Source organism: Delphinapterus leucas, chromosome 11, assembly GCF_059928025.1.
Source record: "Delphinapterus leucas isolate spDelLeu-1000000601 "Yukka" chromosome 11, BTC_Dleu_Yukka2, whole genome shotgun sequence".
In the NCBI taxonomy this organism is placed as follows: Eukaryota; Metazoa; Chordata; class Mammalia; order Artiodactyla; family Monodontidae; genus Delphinapterus; species Delphinapterus leucas.
In genome coordinates this window covers 28,483,282-28,506,951 of record NC_143139.1, presented here as the reverse complement: position 1 = coordinate 28,506,951, position 23,670 = coordinate 28,483,282, and the positions used below count along the sequence as shown (strand labels likewise).

General features: G+C 37.0%; 1 protein-coding gene across 18 annotated transcripts in view; it reads left to right on the top strand.

Annotated features, from left to right (window-relative positions):
• The window catches only part of CPNE8 (copine 8), a 350,243-nt gene that overhangs the window by 70,171 nt on the left and 256,402 nt on the right, over positions 1-23,670 (top strand). For 16 of the 18 annotated variants that reach the window (XR_016394895.1, XR_016394896.1, XM_022577941.3 and 13 more), the window contains one exon: positions 11,350-11,453. The exons of the other annotated variants lie outside the window; for them this stretch is intronic. Coding sequence is in view for 14 of the 16 variants with exons in the window: in XM_022577941.3 (XP_022433649.1) it covers positions 11,350-11,453 (104 nt within the window). In the remaining 2 variants the exon portion in view is untranslated. The remainder of the gene's footprint in view (positions 1-11,349; positions 11,454-23,670) is intronic. 18 annotated transcript variants of the gene reach the window in all.

Here is a 23,670-nt window from a genome sequence, read left to right as displayed (position 1 = left end):
GCTCAATATCAAAAAAACAAACAACCCAATCCAAAAATGGGCAGAAGACCTAAACAGACATTTTGCCAAAGAAGATATACAGATTACCAAGAAACACATGAAAGGATGCTCAACATCACTAATCATTAGAGAAATGCAAATCAAAACTACAATGAGATATCACCTCAGACTGGTCAGAATGGCTGTCATCAAAAAATCTAGAAACAATAAATGCTGGAGAGGGTGTGGAGAAAAGGGGACCCTCTTGCACTGTTGGTGGGAATGTAAATCGATACAGCCACTATGGAGAACAGTATGGAGGTTCCTTAAAAAACTAAAAATAGAGCTACTGTATGACCCAGTGATCCCACTATTGGGCATATACCCTGAGAAAACTGTAATTCTAAGAGTCATGTATCAAAATGCTCACTGTAGCACCATGTACAATAGCCAGGACCTGGAAGCAACCTAAGTGTCCACTGACAGATGAATGGATAAAGAAGATGTGGCGCATATTTACAATGGAATATTACTCAGCCATAAAAAGAAATGAAATTGAGTTATTTGTAGAGAGGTGGATGGACCTAGAGCCTGTCATACAGAGTGAAGTAAATCAGAAAAAGAAAAACAAATACCGTATGCTAACACGTATATATGGAATCTAAAAAAAAGAAGAAATTTGTTCTGTTGAACCTTGGGGCAGGACAGGAATAAAGATACAGACATAGCGAATGGACTTGAGGACACAGGGAGGGGGAAGGGTAAGCTCAGACGAAGTGCGAGAGCAGCATTGACATATATACACTACCAAATGTAAAATAGAAAGCTAGTGGGAAGCAGCTTCATTGCACAGGGAGATCAGCTCGGTGCTTTGTGACCAACTAGACTTGTGTGATAGGGAGGGTGGGAAGGAGATGCAAGCGCTAGGGGATATGGGATTAATATGTATACATATAGCTGATCCACTTTGTTATATAGCAGAAACTAACACAACACTGTAAAAGCAATTATACTCCAATAAAGACGTTTAAAAAATTTTGTAACTCATTATCTCCACTCCCGTCTTTGGCGTCATTATTATGAGTGTTAATTTTGCATATAATTTAAACACACAAGACATTTTATTATGTTTTATATCGTCAATAGTCTTTTATTTTCCATATATTTTCATATATTTCCTATCACTTCCTCTTCATTTCTTGTTGCATTTGTATGTTTCCTTCAAGGATCATTTTTATTCCCAATGAATAAATCCCTTTAAAATTTCTGTTTGTGCAATTTTGCATTTATACAGCCAGAGTGAATTGTCTTAATTGTTTTTAATAGGGAAGTCTTTATTTTGAATTTTTTCTCTTTTTTATTGTAAATATAGAGAAAACAATACAAAAAGTGGAAAACTTAGTGAATTATTATAAGGCAAACGTCTTTGTAACCATTAGCAAGGTCAAGAAATAGAACTTTGCCAGCCACCCAAAGTTTCCTGCCACATGCCCCTCTTAATCAGAGCTCTCTGTTTTCATGGAGTAATGATGTGTGTGTGTGTGTGCATGTGTGTGTGTGTGTGCCTGTGCATTTATGGTTTTTTCATCCAATTGTGAACCTCTCGACATTATAGTTTAGTCTTAAACACTTAAAAAAAAAAAAAAGAACTGGCGTACATTTTCTTTCTGTTTTCACCTACAACTTTCCCTGCATCCCTTTGGTTTTCTTTCAACTTGTCTCCTAGAGAATCTGGACCATTTGATCTATAGTTCCATAGTCAGGATCTTACTGACCATATGCTTATGGTTCAGTTCATCATGTTTTTCTGTTCTTTGTATATCTTCAGTTTGATAGCCTGACTCAAAAGGGTGATCAGACACAGGTTTAGTTATTTTAATAAATCTGTCGTTGGTTGTGTGAACTTTCATTAGGAGGCACTCTTTTTTGGTGTTAGTATCCATTGGTGTTTAGTGCCTAGATCACTGGGAATTTTCACTTGTTAGTTGGAATAATATTACCCTGTATCAACATTATCAAATCATATTGCCACTGCATACTCTCATTTAGCTCTAATTTAGTCTTAGTTCTATAAGTAATTCTCACCACTACTCCATGTGTTCGACTTATGATTTTGTGACTTTACGATAGTGTGAATCGGCATTCAGTAGAAACTGTACTTTGAACTTTGAATTTTGATCTCTTCCAGAGCTAGAAATACTCTCTAGTGATGCTGGGCAGCAGCAGCAAGCCACAGCTCCCAGTCAGCCACACAATCATGAGGGTAAACAACTGAAACACTTAAAACCATTCTGTTCCTACAGGACCATTCTGGTTTTCACTTTCAGTACAGTATTTAATAAATTACATGAGATATTCCACACTTTAGTATAAAATGTTTATAATATATTTATTATAAAATAGGTTTTGTGCTAGATTATTTTGCCCAACTAGAGACTAGTGTTAAATATTCTTAAAAGTGTTCTTAAAAGTAAGCACTTTTAAGGTAGGCTAAGGCTGAACTGAGATGTTCAGTAGGTTAGGTATATTAAATGCATTTTTGATTTAGGATATTTTCAACCTATGATGGGTTCATCAGGATGTAACCCCATCGTAAGTCAAGGAAAATCTATATCTCTCTAGGCATTGTGGTTATTGAAAGCACGATCTCTAGTGTAGATTCTTAAGAAAAGTTCATGGGAACAATATTCCCCTGGTTCTTCTATGTTGATAACAATCTGTGCCCTTTAAATATGAGGAATAGAAAATCTTTTGATCACACTTTCCTTAGGTATATTAAGTATGTTATTCCATTTTCTTTTGTCATAAAGCATTTCCATCAAAAAGTCTGGTGAAAATCTAATTTTATTTTTCTCTAAGTCATGTGCTAATGAATTTTGTTTTTAATATTTGTTTGTTCTTTGCTTTGATTTTCTTCATGTAATTTGCTACCTTCTCTCAACTCTTCATTTTTTTGATTCTTAAAAACAAAAATTTCCTTCCAACTTGTATTAAGGCATCATGTATTGCACTTATTTATTCTTGTGTCCTTACTAGTTTCTGTCATTTCTAAAATGTTTTATTTTATGTATATTTCTTCCTTGATTTCTATCACCTCATTTCTCAGTGTTTCTAATTCTGATTTATGCTGTTCATGTTTTCTATAATTTTCTTTATGTGTTTATCTCCATTTGAAATACTACATTACAGTTTTGATCTGGTTTTTAGTATATCTTTTGTCATGCTTTCATTTCCAGTAGGGGTATTATTCTGCCCTCTAATCTCCTTTTTTAATGGTAACTTTGTATGTAATTGGACCTTGATACCTTTAGTTTTCCTGAAATTTGAAAGGAATTTGGTTTCAGATAGCTTTTCTAACTTCACAAAACTCCTACCTCTGTTTAGTTATACAGTCCTCAAAAGTGTGGCAAATTGTTGCTGAGACTTCTGGCTTTGCTTCTCTTTCCATTTTTATCTGGACTTTCTCTTTTCTTTGTCACTGTTTGTTCCAAGCAAAAGTTGGGCTCACATTAATTTCCCTTTTCTCCAGCATTAGGCTTTTCAGCACTTGGCTGTCTTTGCATCTCTACAATAATATCAAATAATACGTTTTTGTATTTTATTTACCCTTTCTGGTTCTCAGAAGTATTTGTCTGTTATAAGTGACTCCATTTGAGCTGGAAGCAGAAGTTCTCATGCCTGATAATAATTGCTGGATATTGTATAGGAACAATTAGTGATAACTTGAGGCTTTGAGTGAATTTATATTTTTTCAGAGTGGGTTTACTGTTGCTTCTGGGGAGACAGCTAGGCTAGAAAAATACACTGTAATTCAGTTAAAGATTTGACTGACTAAGTTGAGCTTTATTCCTCCTGAGGATTAATTTTGTAATTCATCTTTACTCCTTGGTGTAGCCTTTTGAGATCCTAACCCCGTTGTTACTTTATTTTTAATCCCTATTTTATTTTATTTATTTTTTGCAGTACGCGGGCCTCTCACTGTTGTGGCCTCTCCCGTTGCGGAGCACAGGCTCCGGACGCGCAGGCTCAGCGGCCATGGCTCACGGGACTAGCCGCTCCGTGGCATGTGGGATCTTCCCGGATCGGGGCACGAACCCGTGTCCCTTGCATCGGCAGGTGGACTCTCAACCACTGCGCCACCAGGGAAGCCCCTATTTTTAATCCCTATTTTAAAAAGTTAAAAACATATCAAAATGTGTAAAGAAATATAGAATGAACATGCATGTATTTTTTTAAACTCCATTGTCTCTCCTAGGTGGATGGGACTGTGGAAATTTCTGCTCAGCTTGCTTCTCTTTTTCAAATACAGGATCCTGCCAGGCTCCTCTTTTTGCTTCTCTTTTTTCCAGGTTTTTGTTTCCACAATTTATAAATTTTTGTTAGCTCTCTTGTGCATGCAAAAAAATTGTTTTATGATTTCGTTTGACTTTTCTAGTTGTTCTCAGGGGAAAAGTTGGTCTGAAACAACCTAATTTGCCATAGGCAGAACTAAAAGTTTATTCTGACTGCTTTTGAATGAAAATAATTTGTAGACTTAGCTTTGCAGTGTTTCTACTTTCCTATAAAGTTCTGAACAAAAAATTAAAATGAATAAAACTCACAAAAATAAGCATTGAGAATTTAAGAATCTCCATGTTGAAACTATCCTAAAGATCTGTCTTATATACAGTAATTTCAGGAAGGGGAGGAAGAGTTGCATCATAAAGAAAGGCAGTAAGAGAATTTAATAATTCAAAAAAAATCTAGGAATTATTGATTTGGAGGAATTTTAATATAATTGATTAAAAATTAGTTTTGAGAGCTTCCCTGGTGGCGCAGTGGTTGAGAATCTGCCTGCCAATGCAGGGGACACGGGTTCGAACCCTGGTCTGGGAAGATCCCACATACCACGGAGCAACTAGGCCCGTGAGCCATAATTACTGAGCCTGCGCGTCTGGAGCCTGTGCTCCGCAACAAGAGAGGCCGCGATAGTGAGAGGCCCGTGCAGTGAGAGGCCCGCACACCGCGATGAAGAGTGGCCCCCACTTGCCGCAACTAGAGAAAGCCCTCGCACAGAAACGAAGACCCAACACAGCCATAAATAAATAAATAAATAAAATTTTAAAAAAAATTAGTTTTGAGTATATGAAATTATTGCCTACTTTTTAGTGAATGCCAGTCAACATTTATTGCATGTGTCTATAGAACTGCTTTTAAATATTCAAAAATTTCAGAGTTGGTGTGAATACATTTTTCAAGTTTATTTCAATTAAATTTAGGTAATCATCTAAATAAAATAATCTAATTTAGAATAATTGAGCAGATTAAAATAATAATCTGCCCAATTTGTTTAAAAATATTTTTCTCACATAAATGAAAATCCCACTGGTATGTGACAAAATTAACCCATATTCCCCAGTAAGGACCTCCTGGATAAATTGAGTCCATTTTTTTTCTCTTCACATGGTAAAACATGTCACTAATCACAGAATTAATAGCCATGAATGACATAGTAAAAGCAGTTCCTTACATTATTGTTCTTTTTTAAAACATTATTTAATATTAAATGTTTTAAGTTTGAAAATGCTATAATCTATTTTTTTAATTGATGGAGTTTAGTCTTGTCTATATTTTATGTGTGATAATTACAGAGATATAATCAAGGTGTTCTTTTTTTGATGGTAATTGATTTAGGTTCATTCCTAAAAATAAAACATCCCAAAAAGTGAATGAAATTTCCTTATATAAAATATTCTGTCTTAACCAAGAATATTAGAAGGAAGTCAATTTACTTCTCTTTCTCTCTCTGTGTGTGTACATCTATAACTACATCTCATTCATCTATAATAATGTAAGATCTAGACAAAACCTTCAGATTTTCTACTTGCCTTCTTTTAATTAAGTGAATTTCAGATCACTGATTTGTAAAAAAAAAAAAAAAAGTCTTGGATAATGAGTTACATGACAGAACTCTTATCTTTTTCCCTCAGAGGAAAAGGTCCATGGATTCTCTGGTAATCCCAGTGTTTAACTCCCAGGAGGAAGTGTTTAAGAATGTAAATCTTCAATTTTGGTTGTATGTGTATGTGTATGTGAGTGTGTGTGTGTGTGTGTGTGTGTGCGCCTGCATGTGCACTTGTGCATGCTTACACTTGGCATCCTTTATGCAGGTTAGATATGTATAGCCCTAAATTGAGTGTTTTTATTTTACTTTGTCTTAATATTCTATCTGCACTATTCAGTTTATCTAGTCTTCTTGTCTAATCTCTGGAGACTGTCCTCTATATATCACTGCTACTAAGATTTAATTCTAATTTAATAACTGAAATAAAGATGTGCACTAGTCCACATGACCTTTTTTCTTCATCACTTTCATTTTAGTTGACAAATGAATGTGAGATTGGGTGATTGTTCTGAGCCTTCACCATATATTAAACCTTCTTGAACATTATCTCATAACAGAGTTCATTTGCTTGGTGCAATAAATAGTTCAATATTCTTTCCAGCACTGTTGTTCTGAAGGAGTTTAACAGTTAGTTGATTTAAAAATCAGGAGTATTTCCATTCTGTTATTTTCTGTAAGATTTGTTCCTAAATTGGAAAAGCAGGTATTTATCCGATTAGCTCAAGCATAAAACAAAGGAAATTTTTCAATGACTTGATTGTGAATTTTTATTTTTTGCTTAAAGTTTTACAAGAAACAGTGTTTTATTTTCTAACAAAATTAACAGTTTACATACTTTTTCAAATGACTGAGAACTTTCACACTTGGTTAGTAAAAAATTTTTTTTCTAACAGTTCAATTTATGAAATGGGGAAACTTAATACTGTGTAATTATGTTAAACTGCTCTGCTGTCCACATATTTAGATATATTCATTGTGCCAGAGGTTATTGTAATCAGGTTTGTAGGTACTTCTGACAACCCAGTATTGTTGATATTCAGAAAAAGATGTTTTAGGATACAAATTACAATTCTTTCAAAAGTAGCTCTTTCTGGTGTATATGATTAACAAATATTTTAAATAATTGTCTTGTCTCAAAATTTTAACCCTCTCTGATCTGAACAGAATTATATGCAGCTGTACATTTTCCAAAGAATTAGAAAATCTTTATTTAGTGGTAGCATTAGCTAAGACTTAAATTTTATTTCAAGTCAAGAAGATTAATCACTTGGTTGATAGCTAATATATTCCATCCTCTGGGAAAGAACCAACATATTTCCCATGAGCTGAACTAATCATAATTTATCTGTGGATTTCTTATTATTGCCAGTTTTCACTTTTCATAATAGAATGACTTAAAAAACTGGAATACTGCTTAAAAGTTTTATGCTTCTTATTTTAAAAGTAAAATATACTGCAAGAAATTTGGAAAACCCACAAATACATAGTGAAAAACAATTGGAATATAGTTGATACATTCTGGTATACTTTCTTCTATGTTTCTTTGTATTTATATATATATATATATATATATACACACACAAACATATTTTAATCAAAATTGGTATTATACTATAAATTTTCCTTGATTTTTTTCCTCTGAACAATATATTGAAGATCACCTTAGTTAACCGTTTGTTTAATTTTGTACTTGTATGAACCAAACAGATATGTATATTCTGTGCCTAAATGGAGCTTATTGTTTAATAAGGGAAATAAAAAACAAATAAAAGTATTAATATAATTCCAGAGTATAAGTTTTATGAGGGAAAACAAACAGGAACTATGAAGGAGAATAATAGTAGGGCTGGGGGACCTACTTTAGACTGGGTGTTTACAGCCAGAGGCTGAAAGGATAAAAAAAGTCAGCCATGCAAGCGTGGTGTTAAGAACATTCCAGGAAGAAGAAATAGCAAGTACAAGGGCCATCGGATGGGAAGGGTTTGGTGTGTAAAATGATGTAAAAGAAGGCCAGCTGTCTGGAGCAAAGAGAAAGAGGGGATACTGGCCCATAATGAAGTTTAAGAGGTAGAAAGGGGCAAGTCTTATAGACGAAAGAAAAGAGGTTTTATTTGAAGTACTGTGGGAAGCTGTTAAAGATTTTTAGGGTAGTGAAATTGCATGACTATGTTTACATTTTTCAAATGTTTACTCTGGATGTTATGTGGAGGATGAATTGGAGGGGGAACAAGAGAGATAGGATGCTCTTGAGGTGGTCCATGAAAAGGAAGAAAATCTTGAATTAAACTGATGACAGGAGATAGGGAGAGAAGTGGACAACTGTGAGATATGTTTTGGAGTTGAAATTGACAACTTATGAGGTGGTGATGAGTAGGGTTGGTTGGTTAAAAAGGAGTTGAAAAGGATGACTCTCATTTATGGCCTAAGGAATCAAGTAGATGGTGATATCATTTATTGGCAAGGGGTTGACTCGGTAAGGACTAGGATTGGGGTGGTGCTTGTGGTATAAAATAAATATTTAAAATTTAAATGTTAATTATCAGGGTCCCATAAGACAACCACACGTATAAGTCTAGAAGATAGTTGTATGCATGAGTCTTTACTTAGAGGCCAATCTGGGCTGATGATGTACATTTGGAAGTTATCATCATGTAGATGGGATTTAAAGCCAAAGAATAGATTAAATAACCTAATAGAAAAGTGAAGATAGACAGATGAAGAGGGCCTGGAATTGTGCTCTGACAGTGAGAAATTGCATGTCTGAGAATCTAAGAAGAGAAAAACAGGGCGCTGTGGTGTCAAAAAACCAGAAAAGCCTGCTTCAGAATGGAAGGAATGGACAGTTTTGTCAAATGCTGCTGAGTAGTCTGATGTGATGAAGGCCAAGAAGTGACCACTTGATTTAGCAATATGAAGATCACTGTTGACATCATCGAAAGCAATTTCAGGGCTATGTGTCAGAAGGCATATTATAGTAGATGTTCATAATTTATAGGTGATTAGCTGAAATTTTAATGGCTACATATTAATCTTCACTTGAGATGGCAGAGTATACTCAGCCACCCATATTGCTGACAAGCCATTTTTCCCTAAGACAAGCTTGTTTTAATGGCTTCTGGGCCCAAGTTGCTGGCTTTGCAACTCAGTGAACGTTACCCTGAGAATTCCACTCTAACTTCTTCCCTCTGAGTGAGGGTTTGGGTTAAAATCCACAAGAGGGATTGGGGTGCTGGGGGATATGGGTACTGCCTGAGTTTTTCTTTGAGAGTGTTGCACATTTGCTAGTTTGATATTCTCTGCTCTGGTCTGGAAACCATTTTGCCTCCAGGCAGTAGAAAGGCTGGGAGGGCCCAGGCTCTCTCTGGTTCAGATTTGTATTCCTTGACCTCTACATTGCTTTTTTGGGGTGCATGTGTACTATCAGCCTGTGTTTTTTGGTACATGCTCTTACTCCCATTCCCTTAAAATTAGAAACCATGGATAGGCTTATTGTTGAATCTTCCCGAGGCCTAATATATTCTATGCTAAAATAGGGGAGAGTCCTAGAAAGAATGAATGTATATTTTATAGCCAAAGTGACTTAGGTTGGGACCCTCTACATCAATTTTCTCATCTTAAAGTAGGACTGCTAACACCTACCTTGTGGGGTTATGGTAAAGATTTAAAGTAATGTGTGAAAGTGCTTAGAACAAAGTAAAGTACTCAATGGTGGTTGTAATTATTATTATTGTTCAAATAAATGTTCAATATTTTTGAAATGTTGAATTAGTTACCTGGGTTATGATTTGCCTTTATGATTTTAGTCCAAGATATGAAACATTGCCTAATGCATAAGCCTCTGCAAACTAGTTCTTTTTCAGATACTTAGTAATAGCCATAATCTGGGACAAAGTGAGAGTGGCACGGACATATATACACTACCAAATGTAAAATAGGTAGCTAGTGGGAAGCAGCCGCATAGCACAGGGAGATCAGCTCGGTGCTTAGTGACCACCTAGAGTGGCGGGATAGGGAGGGTGGGAGGGAGACCCAAGAAGGAGGGGATATGGAGATATATGTATACGTATAGCTGATTCACTTCGTTATACAGCAGAAACTAACACACCATTGTAAAGCAATTATACTCCAATAAAGATGTTAAAAAAAATGTATGTATGTATGTATTTTTCGCTGCGTTGGGTCCTTCGTTACTGCGCATGAGCTTTCTTTAGTTGTGGCGAGTGGGGGCTACTCTTCGTTGTGATGCGTGGGCTTCTCATTGTGGTGGCTTCTCTTGTTGCGGAGCGCGGGCTCTAGGCACGTGGCCTTCAGTAGTTGTGGCACACAGGCTCAGTAGTTGTGTCTCGTGGACTCTAGAGTGCAGGCTCAGTCATTGTGGCTCACGGGCTTAGTTGCTCCACAACATGTGGGATCTTCCTGAACCATGGCTCGAACCCGTGTCCCCTGCATTGGCAGGCGGATTCTTAACTACTGCACTACCAGGGAAGTCCCTGTCATCAAGATTTTGTTTCATAGCTTTATTATCACAGTATATGTGATAAGCTCGTGACCTTTACTTTATGGTGGATTAGTAGTTTTCTTATTCCTAATAAAAAGATAGTTTTGCCTTGAACTTCAATAAGAGTGCTCTGATAAGACAGCATGCATAATGCTGTTCAGAACTAAAGGTTAAAATTCCCTCTTTAGAATACCATGTTAGTAGGAGAGGAAGAATGTAAGCCAAATACAAAAAAAGAGATATAAAGTTTATATTTTTGCTCTACCTTTGGAAGCAGTGCCTGATAGCCTTCCTTCACATTGGGAGGAAGTAGTTCTGTTTATTGGTTTCCAATTCCCCTAAGATGGAGAAACTTATTTTTTCTAAGCAAAAGTGTGATACAGTAGCTTAAAAGCATGCAAGAATCGTAGGTCTCATTTTGCCTATCTAAATACTATAAAAATTAAAGCAGAACAAAACAAAGAAATGATTGAATTGTGTAATAGATTATAAGACAGTTTTTCCCTGAATATGGCTAATAAACTATTCTTTGTAGAGGACTGCTTGATTATGAACTGAATATGAACACATATTCTCATAACCAAGCCCTCCAGTTGTAAGAATATGTATTGGTTGGCCTAGTTACACACTAAGTTAGGAAGAATATTTGTGATAAATTTAAATTTAAGGTGGAAATAACTTCTCTTGATTGGAAAGGGATTTGGCTTTCAAGTGGGGATAAAAGTGGAGGAAGTGTTATTGTTGTTATAAGAATTTTCAGAATCTGCTTTTCCAATAAATGTGAATGAACTCAGGGCTCATTTTCTGAATTCCCTGAGCAAATAAGAGGGATGATTTGATCTCTAAAAGCTTTTCTGAGGGCTTTATTTTATCAAGTCATTTGGATATTCATTGCTTATGTTTTCAAGGAAATATAATAATAATCACTATACTGCAATATGTAACTGTGCAAGGCTTGATTTTAACCTCTCTCTCTTTTCCTCAACAGTTTGGAAGGACTGAAGTAATTGATAATACTTTAAATCCTGATTTTGTAAGAAAATTTATTCTGGACTACTTTTTTGAAGAAAGAGAGAATCTTCGTTTTGACTTGTAAGTTCCAGTAAAACTTGCATTTTAAAAACTGATTTTTAAAGACTCCATCCATAACATAAGGTTGGGTCCTATGGATGTACTAAATACTAGATTATATTAGCAGGAAATCAGATTAATTCCATTTAGAGTGTGGCCTGAGCACCGTCCCCAGCATTGCTTTGCATTTTATAGATTTTCTCTACCTGTTTATTGAAAATATAAGTGATTTAACCACGTAGAAATGCTGGGTGGCATATATGGACATAATTTCAAACCATCCTATCCCTCAGTAGTTTTCTTAAAATTTCTACTTATACTCCAAGGTGATCCTCATATATTCCCATGGCTGACATTTCCCAGATCTTGGTTTCTCTCAGCTGCTTCTTTGTATAGTACATGGATCTCTGCCTAACTATGGCTCCCTTTATCTCTTTGTGGACTCATATTTCCAAGACTCAGGATGCTAAAGCTAGAATTTTTTTTTAACATCTTTATTGGAGTATAATTGCTTTACAATGGTGTGTTAGTTACTGCTTTATAACAAAGTGAATCAGTTATACATATACACATGTTCCCATATCTCTTCCCTCTTGCATCTCCCTCCCTCCCACCCCTCTAGGTGGTCACAAACCACCTAGCTGATCTCCCTGTGCAGTGTGGCTGCTTCCCAATAGCTATCTATTTTACGTTTAGTAGTGTATATATGTCCATGCCACTCTCTCACTTTGTCAGAGCTTACCCTTCCCCCTCCCCATATCCTCAAGTCCATGCTCTAGTAGGTCTGTGTCTTTATTCCCATCTTACCCCTACATTCTTCATGACATTTCTTTTCATAGATTCCATATATATGTGTTAGCATATGGTATTTGTTTTTCTACTTCTGGCTTACTTCACTCTGTATGACAGACTCTAGGTCTATCCACCTCACTACAAATAACTCAATTTCATTTCTTTTTATGGCTGAGTAATATTCCATTGTATATATGTGCCACATCTTCTTTATACATTTATCTGTTTAAGGACACTTAGGTTGCTTCCATGTCCTGACTATTGTAAATAGAGCTGCAATGAACAATTTTGGTACATGACTCTTTTTGAATTATGGTTTTCTCAGAGTATATGCTTAGTCGTGGGATTGCTGGGTCGTATGGTAGTTCTATTTGTAGTTTTTCAAGGAACCTCCATACTATTCTCCATAGTGGCTGTATCAATTTACACTCCCACCAACATGAAAGAGTGTTTCCTTTTCTCCACACCCTCTCCAACATTTATTGTTTCTAGATTTTTTGATGATGGCCATTCTGACTGGTGTGAGATGATATCTCATTGTAGTTTTGATTTGCATTTCTCTAACGATTAATGATGTTGAGCATTCTTTCATGTGTTTGTTGGCAATCTGTATATCTTCCTTGGAGAAATGTCTATTTAGGTCTTCCATCCATTTTTGGATTGGGTTGTTTGTTTTTTTGTTATTGAGCTGCATGACCTGCTTGTATATTTTGGAGATTAACCCTGTGTCAGTTGCTTCATTTGTAAATATTTTCTCCCATTCTGAGTGTTGTCTTTTGGTCTTGTTTATGGTTTACTTTGCTGTGCAAAAGCTTTTAAGTTTCATTAGGTCCCATTTGTTTATTTTTGTATTTATTTCCATTTCTCTAGGAGGTGGGTCAAAAATGATCTTGCTGTGATTTATGTCATCGAGCGTTCTGCCTATGTTTTCCTCTAAGAATTTGATAGTATCTGGCCTTACATTTAGGTCTTTAATCCATTTTGAGTTTATTTTTGTTTATGGTGTTAGGGAGTGTTCTAATTTCATACTTTTACATGTACCTGTCCAGTTTTCCCAGCACCACTTATTGAAGAGGCTGTCTTTTCTCCACTGTATATTCTTGCCTCCTTTATCAAAGATAAGGTGACCATATGTGCATCGGTTTATCTCTGGGCTTTCTATCCTGTTCCATTGATCTATCTTTCTGTTTTTGTGCCAGTACTATCCTGTCTTGACTACTATAGCTTTGTAGTACAGTTGAAGTCTGGAGCCTGATTCCTCCAGCTCCATTGTTCTTTCTCAAGATTGCTTTGGCTATTCGGGGTCTTTTGTGTTTCCATACAAATTGTGAAATTTTTTTGTTCTAGTTCTGTGAAAAATGCCAGTGGTAGTTTCATAGGGATGGCATTGAATCTGTAGATTGCTTTGGGTAGTAGAGTCATTTTCACAGTGTTGATTCTTCCAATCCAAGAACATGGTATATCTCTCCATCTATTTGAATCATCCTTAATTTCTTTCATCAATGTCTTATAATTTTCTGCATACAGGTCTTTTGTCTCCTTAGGTAGGTTTATTCCTAGATATTTTATTGGTTTTGTTGCAGTGGTAAATGGGAGTGTTGTCTTAATTTCACTTTCAGATTTTTCATCATTAGTGTATAGGAATGCCAGAGATTTCTGTGCATTAATTTTGTATCCTGCCACTTTACCAAATTCATTGATTAGCTCTAGTAGTTTTCTGGTGGCATCTTTAGGATTCTCTATGTATAGTATCATGTCATCTGTAAACAGTGACAGCTTTACTTCTTCTTTTCTGATTTGGATCCCTTTTATTTATTTTTCTTCTCTGATTGCTGTGGCTAGATCTTCCAAAACTATGTTGAATAAGAGTGGTGAGAGTGGGCAACCTTGTCTTGTTCCTGATCTTAGTGGAAATGCTTTCAGTTTTTTGCCCTTGAGGATGATGTTGGCTCTGGGTTTGTCATATATGGCCTTTATTATGTTGAGGAAAGTTCTCTCTATGCCTATTTTCTGCAGGGTTTTTATCATAAATGGGTGTTGAATTTTGTCGAAAGCTTTCTCTGCATCTATTGAGATGATCATATGGTTTTTCTCCTTCAATTTGTTAATATGGTGTATCACGTTGATTGATTTCCGTATATAGAAGAATCCTTGCATTCCTGGAATAAACCCAACTTGATCATGGTGTATGATCCTTTTAATGTGCTGTTGGATTCTGTTTGCAAGTATTTTGTTGAGGATTTTTGCATCTATGTTCATCAGTGATATTGGCCTGTAGTTTTCTTTCTTTGTGACATCTTTGTCTGGTTTTGTTCTTAGGGTGGTGGTGGCCTCATAGAATGAGTTTGGGAGTGTTCCTCCCTTTGCTATATTTTAGAAGAGTATGAGAAGCATAGGTGTTAGCTCCTCACTAAATGTTTGTTAGAATTTGCCTGTGAAGCCATCTGGTCGTGGGCTTTTGTTTGTTGGAAGATTTTTAATCACAGTTTCAATTTCAGTGCTTGTGATTGGTCTGTTCATATTTTCTATTTCTTCCTGGTTCAATCTCAGCAAGTTGTGCATTTCTAAGAATTTGTCCATTTCTTCCAGGTTGTCCATTTTATTGGCATAGAGTTGCTTGTAGTAATCTCTCATGATCTTTTGTATTTCTGCACTGTCAGTTGTTACGTCTCCTTTTTCATTTCTAATTCTATTGATTTCAGTCTTCTCCCTATTTTTCTTGATGAGTCTGGCTAATGGTTTATCAATTTTGTTTATCTTCTCGAAGAACCAGCTTTTAGTTTTATTGATCTTTGCTATCATTTCCTTCATTTCTTTTTCATTTATATCTGATCTGCTCCTTATGGTTTCTTTTCTTCTGCTAAATTTGGTCTTGTTTTGTTCTTCTTTCTCTAATTGCTTTAGGTGCAAGGTTAAATTTTTTATTTGAGGTGTTTCCTGTTTCTTAAGGTAGGATTGCATTGCTATAATCTTCCCTCTTGTGACTGCTTTTGCTGCATCACATAGGATTTGGGTCGTCGTGTCTACATTGTCATTTGCTTCTATGTATTTTTTGATTTCCTCTTTGATTTCTTCAGTGATCACTTCGTTATTAAGTAGTGTATTGTTTAGCCTCCATGTGTTTGTATTTTTTACACATCATTCCTGTAATTGATATCTAGTCTCATAGCATTGTGGTCGGAAAAGTTACTTGATATTATTTCAGTTTTCTTAAATTTGCCAAGGCTAGATTGTGACCGAAGATATGATCTACCTGGAGAGTGTTCCATGAGCACTTGAGAAAAGTGTGTATTCTGTTGTTTTTGCATGGCATGTCATATAAATATCAATTAAGTCCATCTTGTTTAAGGTATCATTTAAAGCTTGTGTTTCCTTATTTATTTTCATTTTGGATGATCTGTCCATTGGTGAAAGTGGGGTGTTAAACTCCCCTACTATGAATGTGTTACTGTTGATTTCCCCTTTTATGGCTGTTAGTATTTGCCTTATGTATTGAGGTGCTCCTATGTTGGGTGCATAAATATTTACAATTGTTATATCTTCTTCTTGGATTGATCCCTTGATCATTATGTGGTGTCCTTCTTTGTCTCTTGTAATAATCTTTACTTTAAAGTCTATTTTTTCTGATATGAGAATGGCTACTCCAGCTTTCTTCTGATTTCCATTTGCATGGAATATCTTTTTCCATCCCCTTACTTTCAGTCTGTATGTGTCTCTAGGTCTGAAGTGGGTCTCTTGTAGACAGCATCTATACGGTTATTGTTTTAGTATCCATTCAGCCAGTCTGTGTCTTTCGGTGGGAGCATTTAATCCATTTACATTTAAGGTAATTATCGATATGTATGCTCCTATTCCCATTTACTTAATTGTTTTTGTTTGTTATTGTAGGTCTTTTCCTTCTCTTGTGTTTCTTGCCTAGAGAAGTTCCTTTAGCATTTGTTGTAAAGCTGGTTTGGTGGTGCTGAACTCTCTCAGCTTTTGCTTGTCTGTAACGATTTTAATTTCTCCATCAAATCTGAATGAGATCCTTTCTGGTTAGAGTAATCGTGATTGTAGGTTTTTCTCCTTCATCACTTTAAATATATCCTGCCATTCCCTTCTGGCTTGCAGAGATTCTGCTGAAAGATCAGCTGTTAACCGTATGGGGATTCCCTTCTGTGTTATTTGTTGTTTTTCCCTTGCTGCTTTTAATATGTTTTCTTTGTATTTAACTTCTTATAGTTTGATTAATATGTGTCTCGGTGTGTTTCTCCTTGGATTTATCCTGTTTGGGATTCTGTGTGCTTCCTGGACCTGATTAACTCTTTCCTTTCCCATATTAGGGAAGTTTTCAACTATAATCTCTTTAAATATTTTCTTGGTCCCTTTCTTTTTCTCTTCTTCTGGGACCCCTATAATTCGAATGTTGGTGTGTTTATTGTTCTCCCAGAGGTCTCTGAGACTGTCCTCAATTCTTTTCATTCTTTTCTCTTTATTATGCTCTGCAGTAGTTATTTACACTATTTTATCTTCCAGGTCACTTATCCGTTCTTCTGCTTCAGTTATTCTACTATTGATTCCTTCTAGAGTATTTTTAATTTCATTTATTGTGTTGTTCATCATTGCTTGTTTGATCTTTAGTTCTTCTAGGTCCTTGTTAAATGTTTTTGCATTTTCTGTATTCTATTTCCAAGATTTTGGGTCATCTTTACTATCATTATTGTGAACTCTTTTTTAGGTAGACTGCCTATTTCCTCTTCATTTGTTAGGTCTGGTGGGTTTTTATCTTGCTCCTTCAACTGCTGTGTCTTCTTCTGTCTTCTCATTTTGCTTATCTTACTGTGTTTGGGGTCTCCTTTTTGCAGACTGCAGGTTTGTAGTTCCTGTTGTTTTTCATGTCTGTCCCCAGTGGCTAAGGTTGCTTCAGTGGGTTGTGTAGGTTTCCTGGTGGAGGGGAGTAGTGCCTGTGTTCTGGTGAATGAGGCTGCATCTTGTCTTTTTGGTGGACAGGTCCATGTCTGGTGGTGTGCTTTGGGGTGTCTGTGGCCTTATTATGATTTTAGGCAGCCTCTCTGCTAATGTATGGGACTGTGTTCCTGTCTTGCTCGTTGTTTTGCATAGGGTGTCCAGCAGTGTAGCTTGCTGGTTGTTGAGTGAAGCTGGGTGTTGGTGTTGAGATGGAGATCTCTGGGAGATTTTCACCGTTTGATATTACGTGGAGCTGGGAGGCCTTTTGTGGACCAGTGTCCTGAAGTTGGCTCTCCCACTTCTGTGGCACAGCCCTGATGCCTGGCTGGAGCACCAGGAGCCTGTTCTCCACATGGCTCAGAATAAATGGGAGAAAAAATAAAAAGAAAGAAAGAGGATAAAATAAAATAAAGTAAGATAAAATAATTAAAATAAAAAATAATTATTAAAAAATTTTTTTTAAAGTAAAAAAAAAGAAAGAAGAAAACTGGACGGTCAGAACCCTAGGACAAATGGTGAAAGCAAAGCTATACAGACAAAATCTCACACAGAAGCATATACATACACACTCACAAAAAGAGGACAAGGGGAAAAAATAATATATCTTGCTCCCAAAGTCCACCTCCTCAATTTGGGATGATTCGTTGTCTATTCAGCTGTTCCACAGATGCAGGGTACACCAAGTTGATTATGGAGCTTTAATCAGCTGCTTCTGAGGCTGCTGAAATTTCCCTTTCTCTTCTTTGTTTGCACAACTCCTGGGGTTCAGCTTTGGATTTGGCCCCACCTCTGCGTGTAGGTCACCTGAGGTCATCTCTTCTTTGCTCAGACAGTATGGTGTTAAAGGAGCAGCTGATTTGGGTCCTCTGGCTCACTCAGGCTGGGGGGATGGAGGGGGATGGTTGCAGGGCGAGCCTGAGGCAGCACAGGCCGGCATGACTTTGCACCAGCCTGAGGTGCGCCGTGCGTTCTCCCGGGGAAGTTGTCCCTAGGTCACAGGACTCTGGCAGTGGCGGGCTGCACAGGCTCTCAGGAGGGGCGGCATGGATAGTGACCTGTTCTGGCACACAGGCTTCTTGGTGGTGGCAGCAGCAGCTTTAGCGCCTCATGCCAGTCTCTGGGGTCTGCTCTGATAGCCGTGACTCACGCCCGTCTCTGGAGCTCCTTTAAGCACCGCTCTTAATCCCCTCTCCTCTTCAGCACAAAACAAAGAGGCAAGAAAAAGTCTCTTGTCTCTTCGGCGGCTCCAGACTTCTTCCGGACTCCCTCCCAGCTAGCTGTGGTGCACTAACCCCTTTAGTCTGCGTTCGCGCTGCCAACCCCAGTCCTCTCCAGGCATCCGACCGAAGTCCGAGCCTCAGCTCCCAGCCCCCGCCTGTCCCGGCGTGTGAGCAGACAAGCCTCTCGGGGTGGTGAGTGCTGGTCGGCACCGACCCTCTGTGCGGGAATTTCTCCACTTTGCCCACCGCGCCCCTGTTGCTGTGCTTTCCTCTGTGGCTCTGAAGCTTCCCCCCTCCACCACCGGAGTCTCCGCCCGTGAAGGGGCTTCTGGTGTGTGGAAACCTTTCCTCCTTCACAGCTCCCTCCCACTGGTGCAGGTCCCGTCCCTATCCTTTTGTCTCTGTTTATTCTTTTTTCTTTTGCCTTACCCAGGTACGTGGGGACTTTCTTGCCTTTTGGAAGGTCTGAGGTCTTCTGCCAGCAATCAGTGGGTGTTCTATAGGAGCAGTTCTACGTGTAGATGTATTTCTGATATATCTGTGGAGAGGAAGGTGATCTCTGCATCTTACTCTTCCACCATCTTCTCCCTGGAATAAAGCTAGAATTTTTAATATTCTTTTTATTTTGATGCTGAATCAGACATATTAAAATATTATCTTTAAGTTCAACTCCCTATCCACAGAGAATCTGGAGTCAGTCTGTTTACAAGATATTATTAGTTATTGAGTTTTTGTTCCACAGAGGTGAACTGTGGTACTCACCCACTTTCCCACACTGTTGTCTAATTTTAGCCCTCCTTGTATTGGTTTCTTAAGTCCACGTCATTTCACATTCATAATTGTGGCTATTATAGAATTGCCTTAGTAGAAGGAAAGGAAGGAAAATGGTGCTCTAAAAAGTATGATAGCAATCACGTGTTAGTCAGTAGACCAGAGAGCAAAAATTAAGAGCTGGTCAGGTCATTCTGGAGAGAAGTAGGTAAAGAATGATTTACCTGTACATAGAGTGGTGGTCACGTGCTCATCTCTACTGAACATGAGACTAAGGAAGCTAATGGATTTTAAGGAGTGTCCAGGTAAGAAAATATAATTCCACTGAACTTGGTGTTGGTTAGTCATTTAAATATTATGTCTATTTTACCAAATGCCATTTCAAGAGTTACTTTGACAAACTAATGACTCAAATGAGAATATATTAGGTTCGTGAAGCACCTGATACTTATACCATGTTTGTCAAGCTCACCAGGTATGCTTGGCATGGACAAGGAAGACTTAAAGGTAGGAAGGAAGTTAGGCCATTGATAGAACAATGTATTTCTCTAATATTTTGTGATAAATCAGTAATATTGTACTGTATGTGATTCATGGAATTAAAAAAAAAACAAAACTTCAGCACGCTTACTGGTGGAAATATGGAAGAAAAGAATGATTAGATGGTTTAATATGTTTGTTACTAATATCTTCCAGTTTTTTATAAACTAAGTAAAATAACTATGGAAGCTCATACCGTTTGAGAGTAAGTTTTGTAAGTACAGACAAAAAGATGTGGTTCGTGATAGTAATACTACTGCTATTATTCACAGTTTGTAATAGAATCATTGCTATATGTAAACAGATTTAACCAATCCAATAAATTTCTGAGGCAGAGTTATCTCATATATATATATATATATATATATATATATATATATTTATTTTAGTTTTTCGGTATGCGAGCCTCTCACGGCTGTGGCCTCTCCCGTTGCGGAGCACAGGCTCCAGACGTGCAGGCCCAGCAGCCATGGCTCACGGGCCAAGCCGCTCCGTGGCATGTGGGATCCTCCCGGATCGGGGCACAAACCCGTGTCCTGCATCGGCAGGCAGACTCTCAACCACTGCACCACCAGGGAAGCCCCAATCTCATTTTTATAAATGAGAAAACTGAGGCCTGGATAGTTTAATTAACATGTTCATTGGATCTGTGCTTTCCAATACAGAATTAAATTTTGCATAAAATACTTTATAATTTAATTGTACAAAGCCCGAATGTCTAAAATTTTATGAAGAGAATAAATAATGCCTGGACTGAGGAATTTTTATTTTTGTCTTGGTTATCTAATACTGATGAAAGTAAATGTTTGAAGTGTTCTACTGCACAGTGAATGTAGTAGTGGAATATATTTAATATAAGTAAGCAAAAGTAAGAATATATAGGAAATTAGTATGTTTGATTAGAATGGGAGCATGTTGTATTATTTTATCATAGTGTAACAAGAAGAAATAAAGTACCAAATTAATGTAGGTAAATGATATATTTTAACTTCTTCAGCTTTTTCCTTTTTTCTAAAATTTACAGGATTTCTCATAGAAATTGTATCATGTTTGAAATGTGAAAGCATATTGCAAACTTGAGTTAAATAAGTTATCATTTAAACTTTTGAATGTATTTGGTTAATTTCAGAAATTTGAGTCAAATAATATTATTTCAATTTTATATGATCTCTAAAAAATTCTGACAGTTAGGACCACAGAAGGGGATACCTGGAGAAGATTATCAAGAAAAGTAACAAGTATATTCTCTTAGTTTATGTACTATTTTTGATATCACTTTAAATAATTTCTTCTGATTTTGCACTTTTGTAAGTATCTCATATAACCTGGGAGAGCAGGCTTTCTTTCTTTTTTTTAAACGTTGTGATTTTCCCACCATATCTATCTAAATAAATGTGAAGAACAGTGTAATTGTTGTCTAGTTATGAGTACCTATTTATCCATTGTACCTAACTATGATTAGTTTTTTAATTTTGTCTTAGCAATGTATTAGTCCTAGGAGAAAATGTTCATTGTAGAAAATTTAGGAAATGAGAAAAGGATAAAGTAGTCAATAAAATCACCTGTAATCCCAATGTGCATCACTCAGAGCACTACCACAAATACTCCAACATGTTTACAGTAACATGTCCCTTTGAAGGAACAGCAGTGCTGAATAGTGCAGTAGTCTACATTGGCCAACAGATAGGTGTAAATGGTTTTCAGAATTGTGTTTTATTTAGTTAACCTGTGTATTGATTTTACAAAATTCTAGAAAACAATAAAAAAGAAGCTTTGGAAGTACAACATCTAAACAATTGCATATTATGGAAGGTTTGAGAAATGGCTTTGGGGAGGTATTTTTAGTTAACTTTCAATGCTGATAGAAAATTGTAATCAGAGGGAGAGAGAAAGAAAATGAATGAATATGTATTCCTGATTCCTGGCAGCAGTGGCCCAAATTTCTGTAAGTTCTTATTAATCCACAATTAATGTTATGGTGATTTGCCTGAGATATTTTTAAGATTAGTTTATCAGCTATGAGTTGTAAAATTCTCCTGCCTTTTTGATTTGATGTGTACTTACTCATTAAAGAGACATGGTTTCTGTCATCATGCTATGTATATATCACAGATAAAGTCATAAACTTTTATTTATTTTGTTATATAACTGTTACACCTATAATAGTATAGGTACTTTATAAATTACTTTGTTGTCATGGTTGAAAATTTTATTATTGGCAGAACAGCTGTACAGAAATGTGTTTGAGCAAGAAGTGTGGGTAGCTGTATCACTATGTAGTATGTGAGGAGAATGTAAGAAATCAGATATAATTCTTTTTGCTCTTGTTTTTCCATTTAGCCTAGAACAACAAGGGAGTTATAAGTGTAGGTTTGACTTACCTAGCAGATGATTTTCCTCCTTGATAAATCAGGTGGTGATAATTATGGAATGTATTATGTTATTACAATCTAGTTTTGAAGATTCTCAACACTTTGGGGGAAAATATGTTGCTTTATTTTTTCCAATAATTGTCCCAACACTGCCAATTCCAGTTTTTCCCATTGGTTAAGGGCTACCTTAACAGTGCCAAGGTCTAACTGCATGACTTTTCAATCACTTTTGTTTATCAGAACCATCTCATTTTGTTAATAGTTATGTACTATTCATTTTAAAACTTTAATCTCAAACTTAATCCAAAACTCTTCACTTTCTCTCCCCTCATTTGGAGCTTCTATCATAACTACTTGCAGGAGAGAAGGGGAGTGGAAGAGCAGAAAGCTAGGGGAGTTGGGAGGCAGATATGTGAGTTCTACAAAGCCTAGACCTTAGAGGATACTGGCCACAGGGGTCACATATCAAGGGGACTAAAAAGCTGTGCAGTGGTGCTGAATCAAATCTCAGAGACAGAGTTTTGGGTGAAGTAGAAAAGAATAGCTTTATTGCTTTGCCAGGCAAAGGGAGACACAGCATGCTGCTGCCTTTGAAAGGTTGTGTCCCAACCTGGGAAGATTTGTTGATGAGTTTTATAGCAAGGATTCAAGGGTGGGGTTCCTGATAAGATTAGTGTGTGTTCAGGGCCTTCATTCCTCTAATCTGGTCTCAGGTAATCTATTGATGTGCTTCTCTGACTCCTTTAATCTGGCCTCAGGTGGTCTTCTCTGGAATGAATAATTCCAACATCTTCCATTTGTTGGAGGTTTTAATCCTATAAAGAGCTTAAAGATATTGTTATGTGTACTCCTTTAGGGTGAACCAGGGCCCTGCCCCAAGGCTGCACTATTGTTTCTCTGCTGCTCCTCCCTTGTCTCTGCATCCCCTCCCTTCCTTGATTAGCAACTGTTGTAATCTGCCCTTTGGAACTCAGGGAAGCTTATGGAGGCTGGAGTCTGTTCCCTACAAATGAGAAACGGGGAAAATGGAAAGGCTTCCATACCCAGGAGCCCCAGAGGGTCCTTCTTGCTTTCAAAAGGACATTGTTCCTTGTTCTTCAGCTCTTAGAAGGCACTTCCTAACACTGTCAGCTAACATTCTCTTCCATTGGCATCCTAGGATGGACCTATAGGCAGGTTCTTTAAGTGGCAGGGAAACCAGATGCTGTCCTCCTCTTCACACAATCACCCTAGGTTTTGGAGCTCCCCTTCACCTTGCTTTAGGGAGTGGAAAGAACCTCCTGATGTCCCCCCAGAAGTAAGGAATAGCCTGTCACTTCATGAGTAAGCTTTGTGGAGAAGGGTCTGACCCTAATGAGAGTGACTCAACGGGATCTGTGAGCTAAGCGTGAAGAGAAACTTAGTATCTTTTGTTTACAGCTTTGGCCTTAGTTGGAATTTTAGAAATACAGGAAAAATTCCAGTCAACATCTGTTACCCTCCACTAGAAAACAATCCTTAGGAGCCATTCAAATCAGTTACTGCCAATTCAGTACTCTACTAATAAGATTTTAACAACAGGATGAAATGGTTTACAAAATTGCTGTTAGTACATTT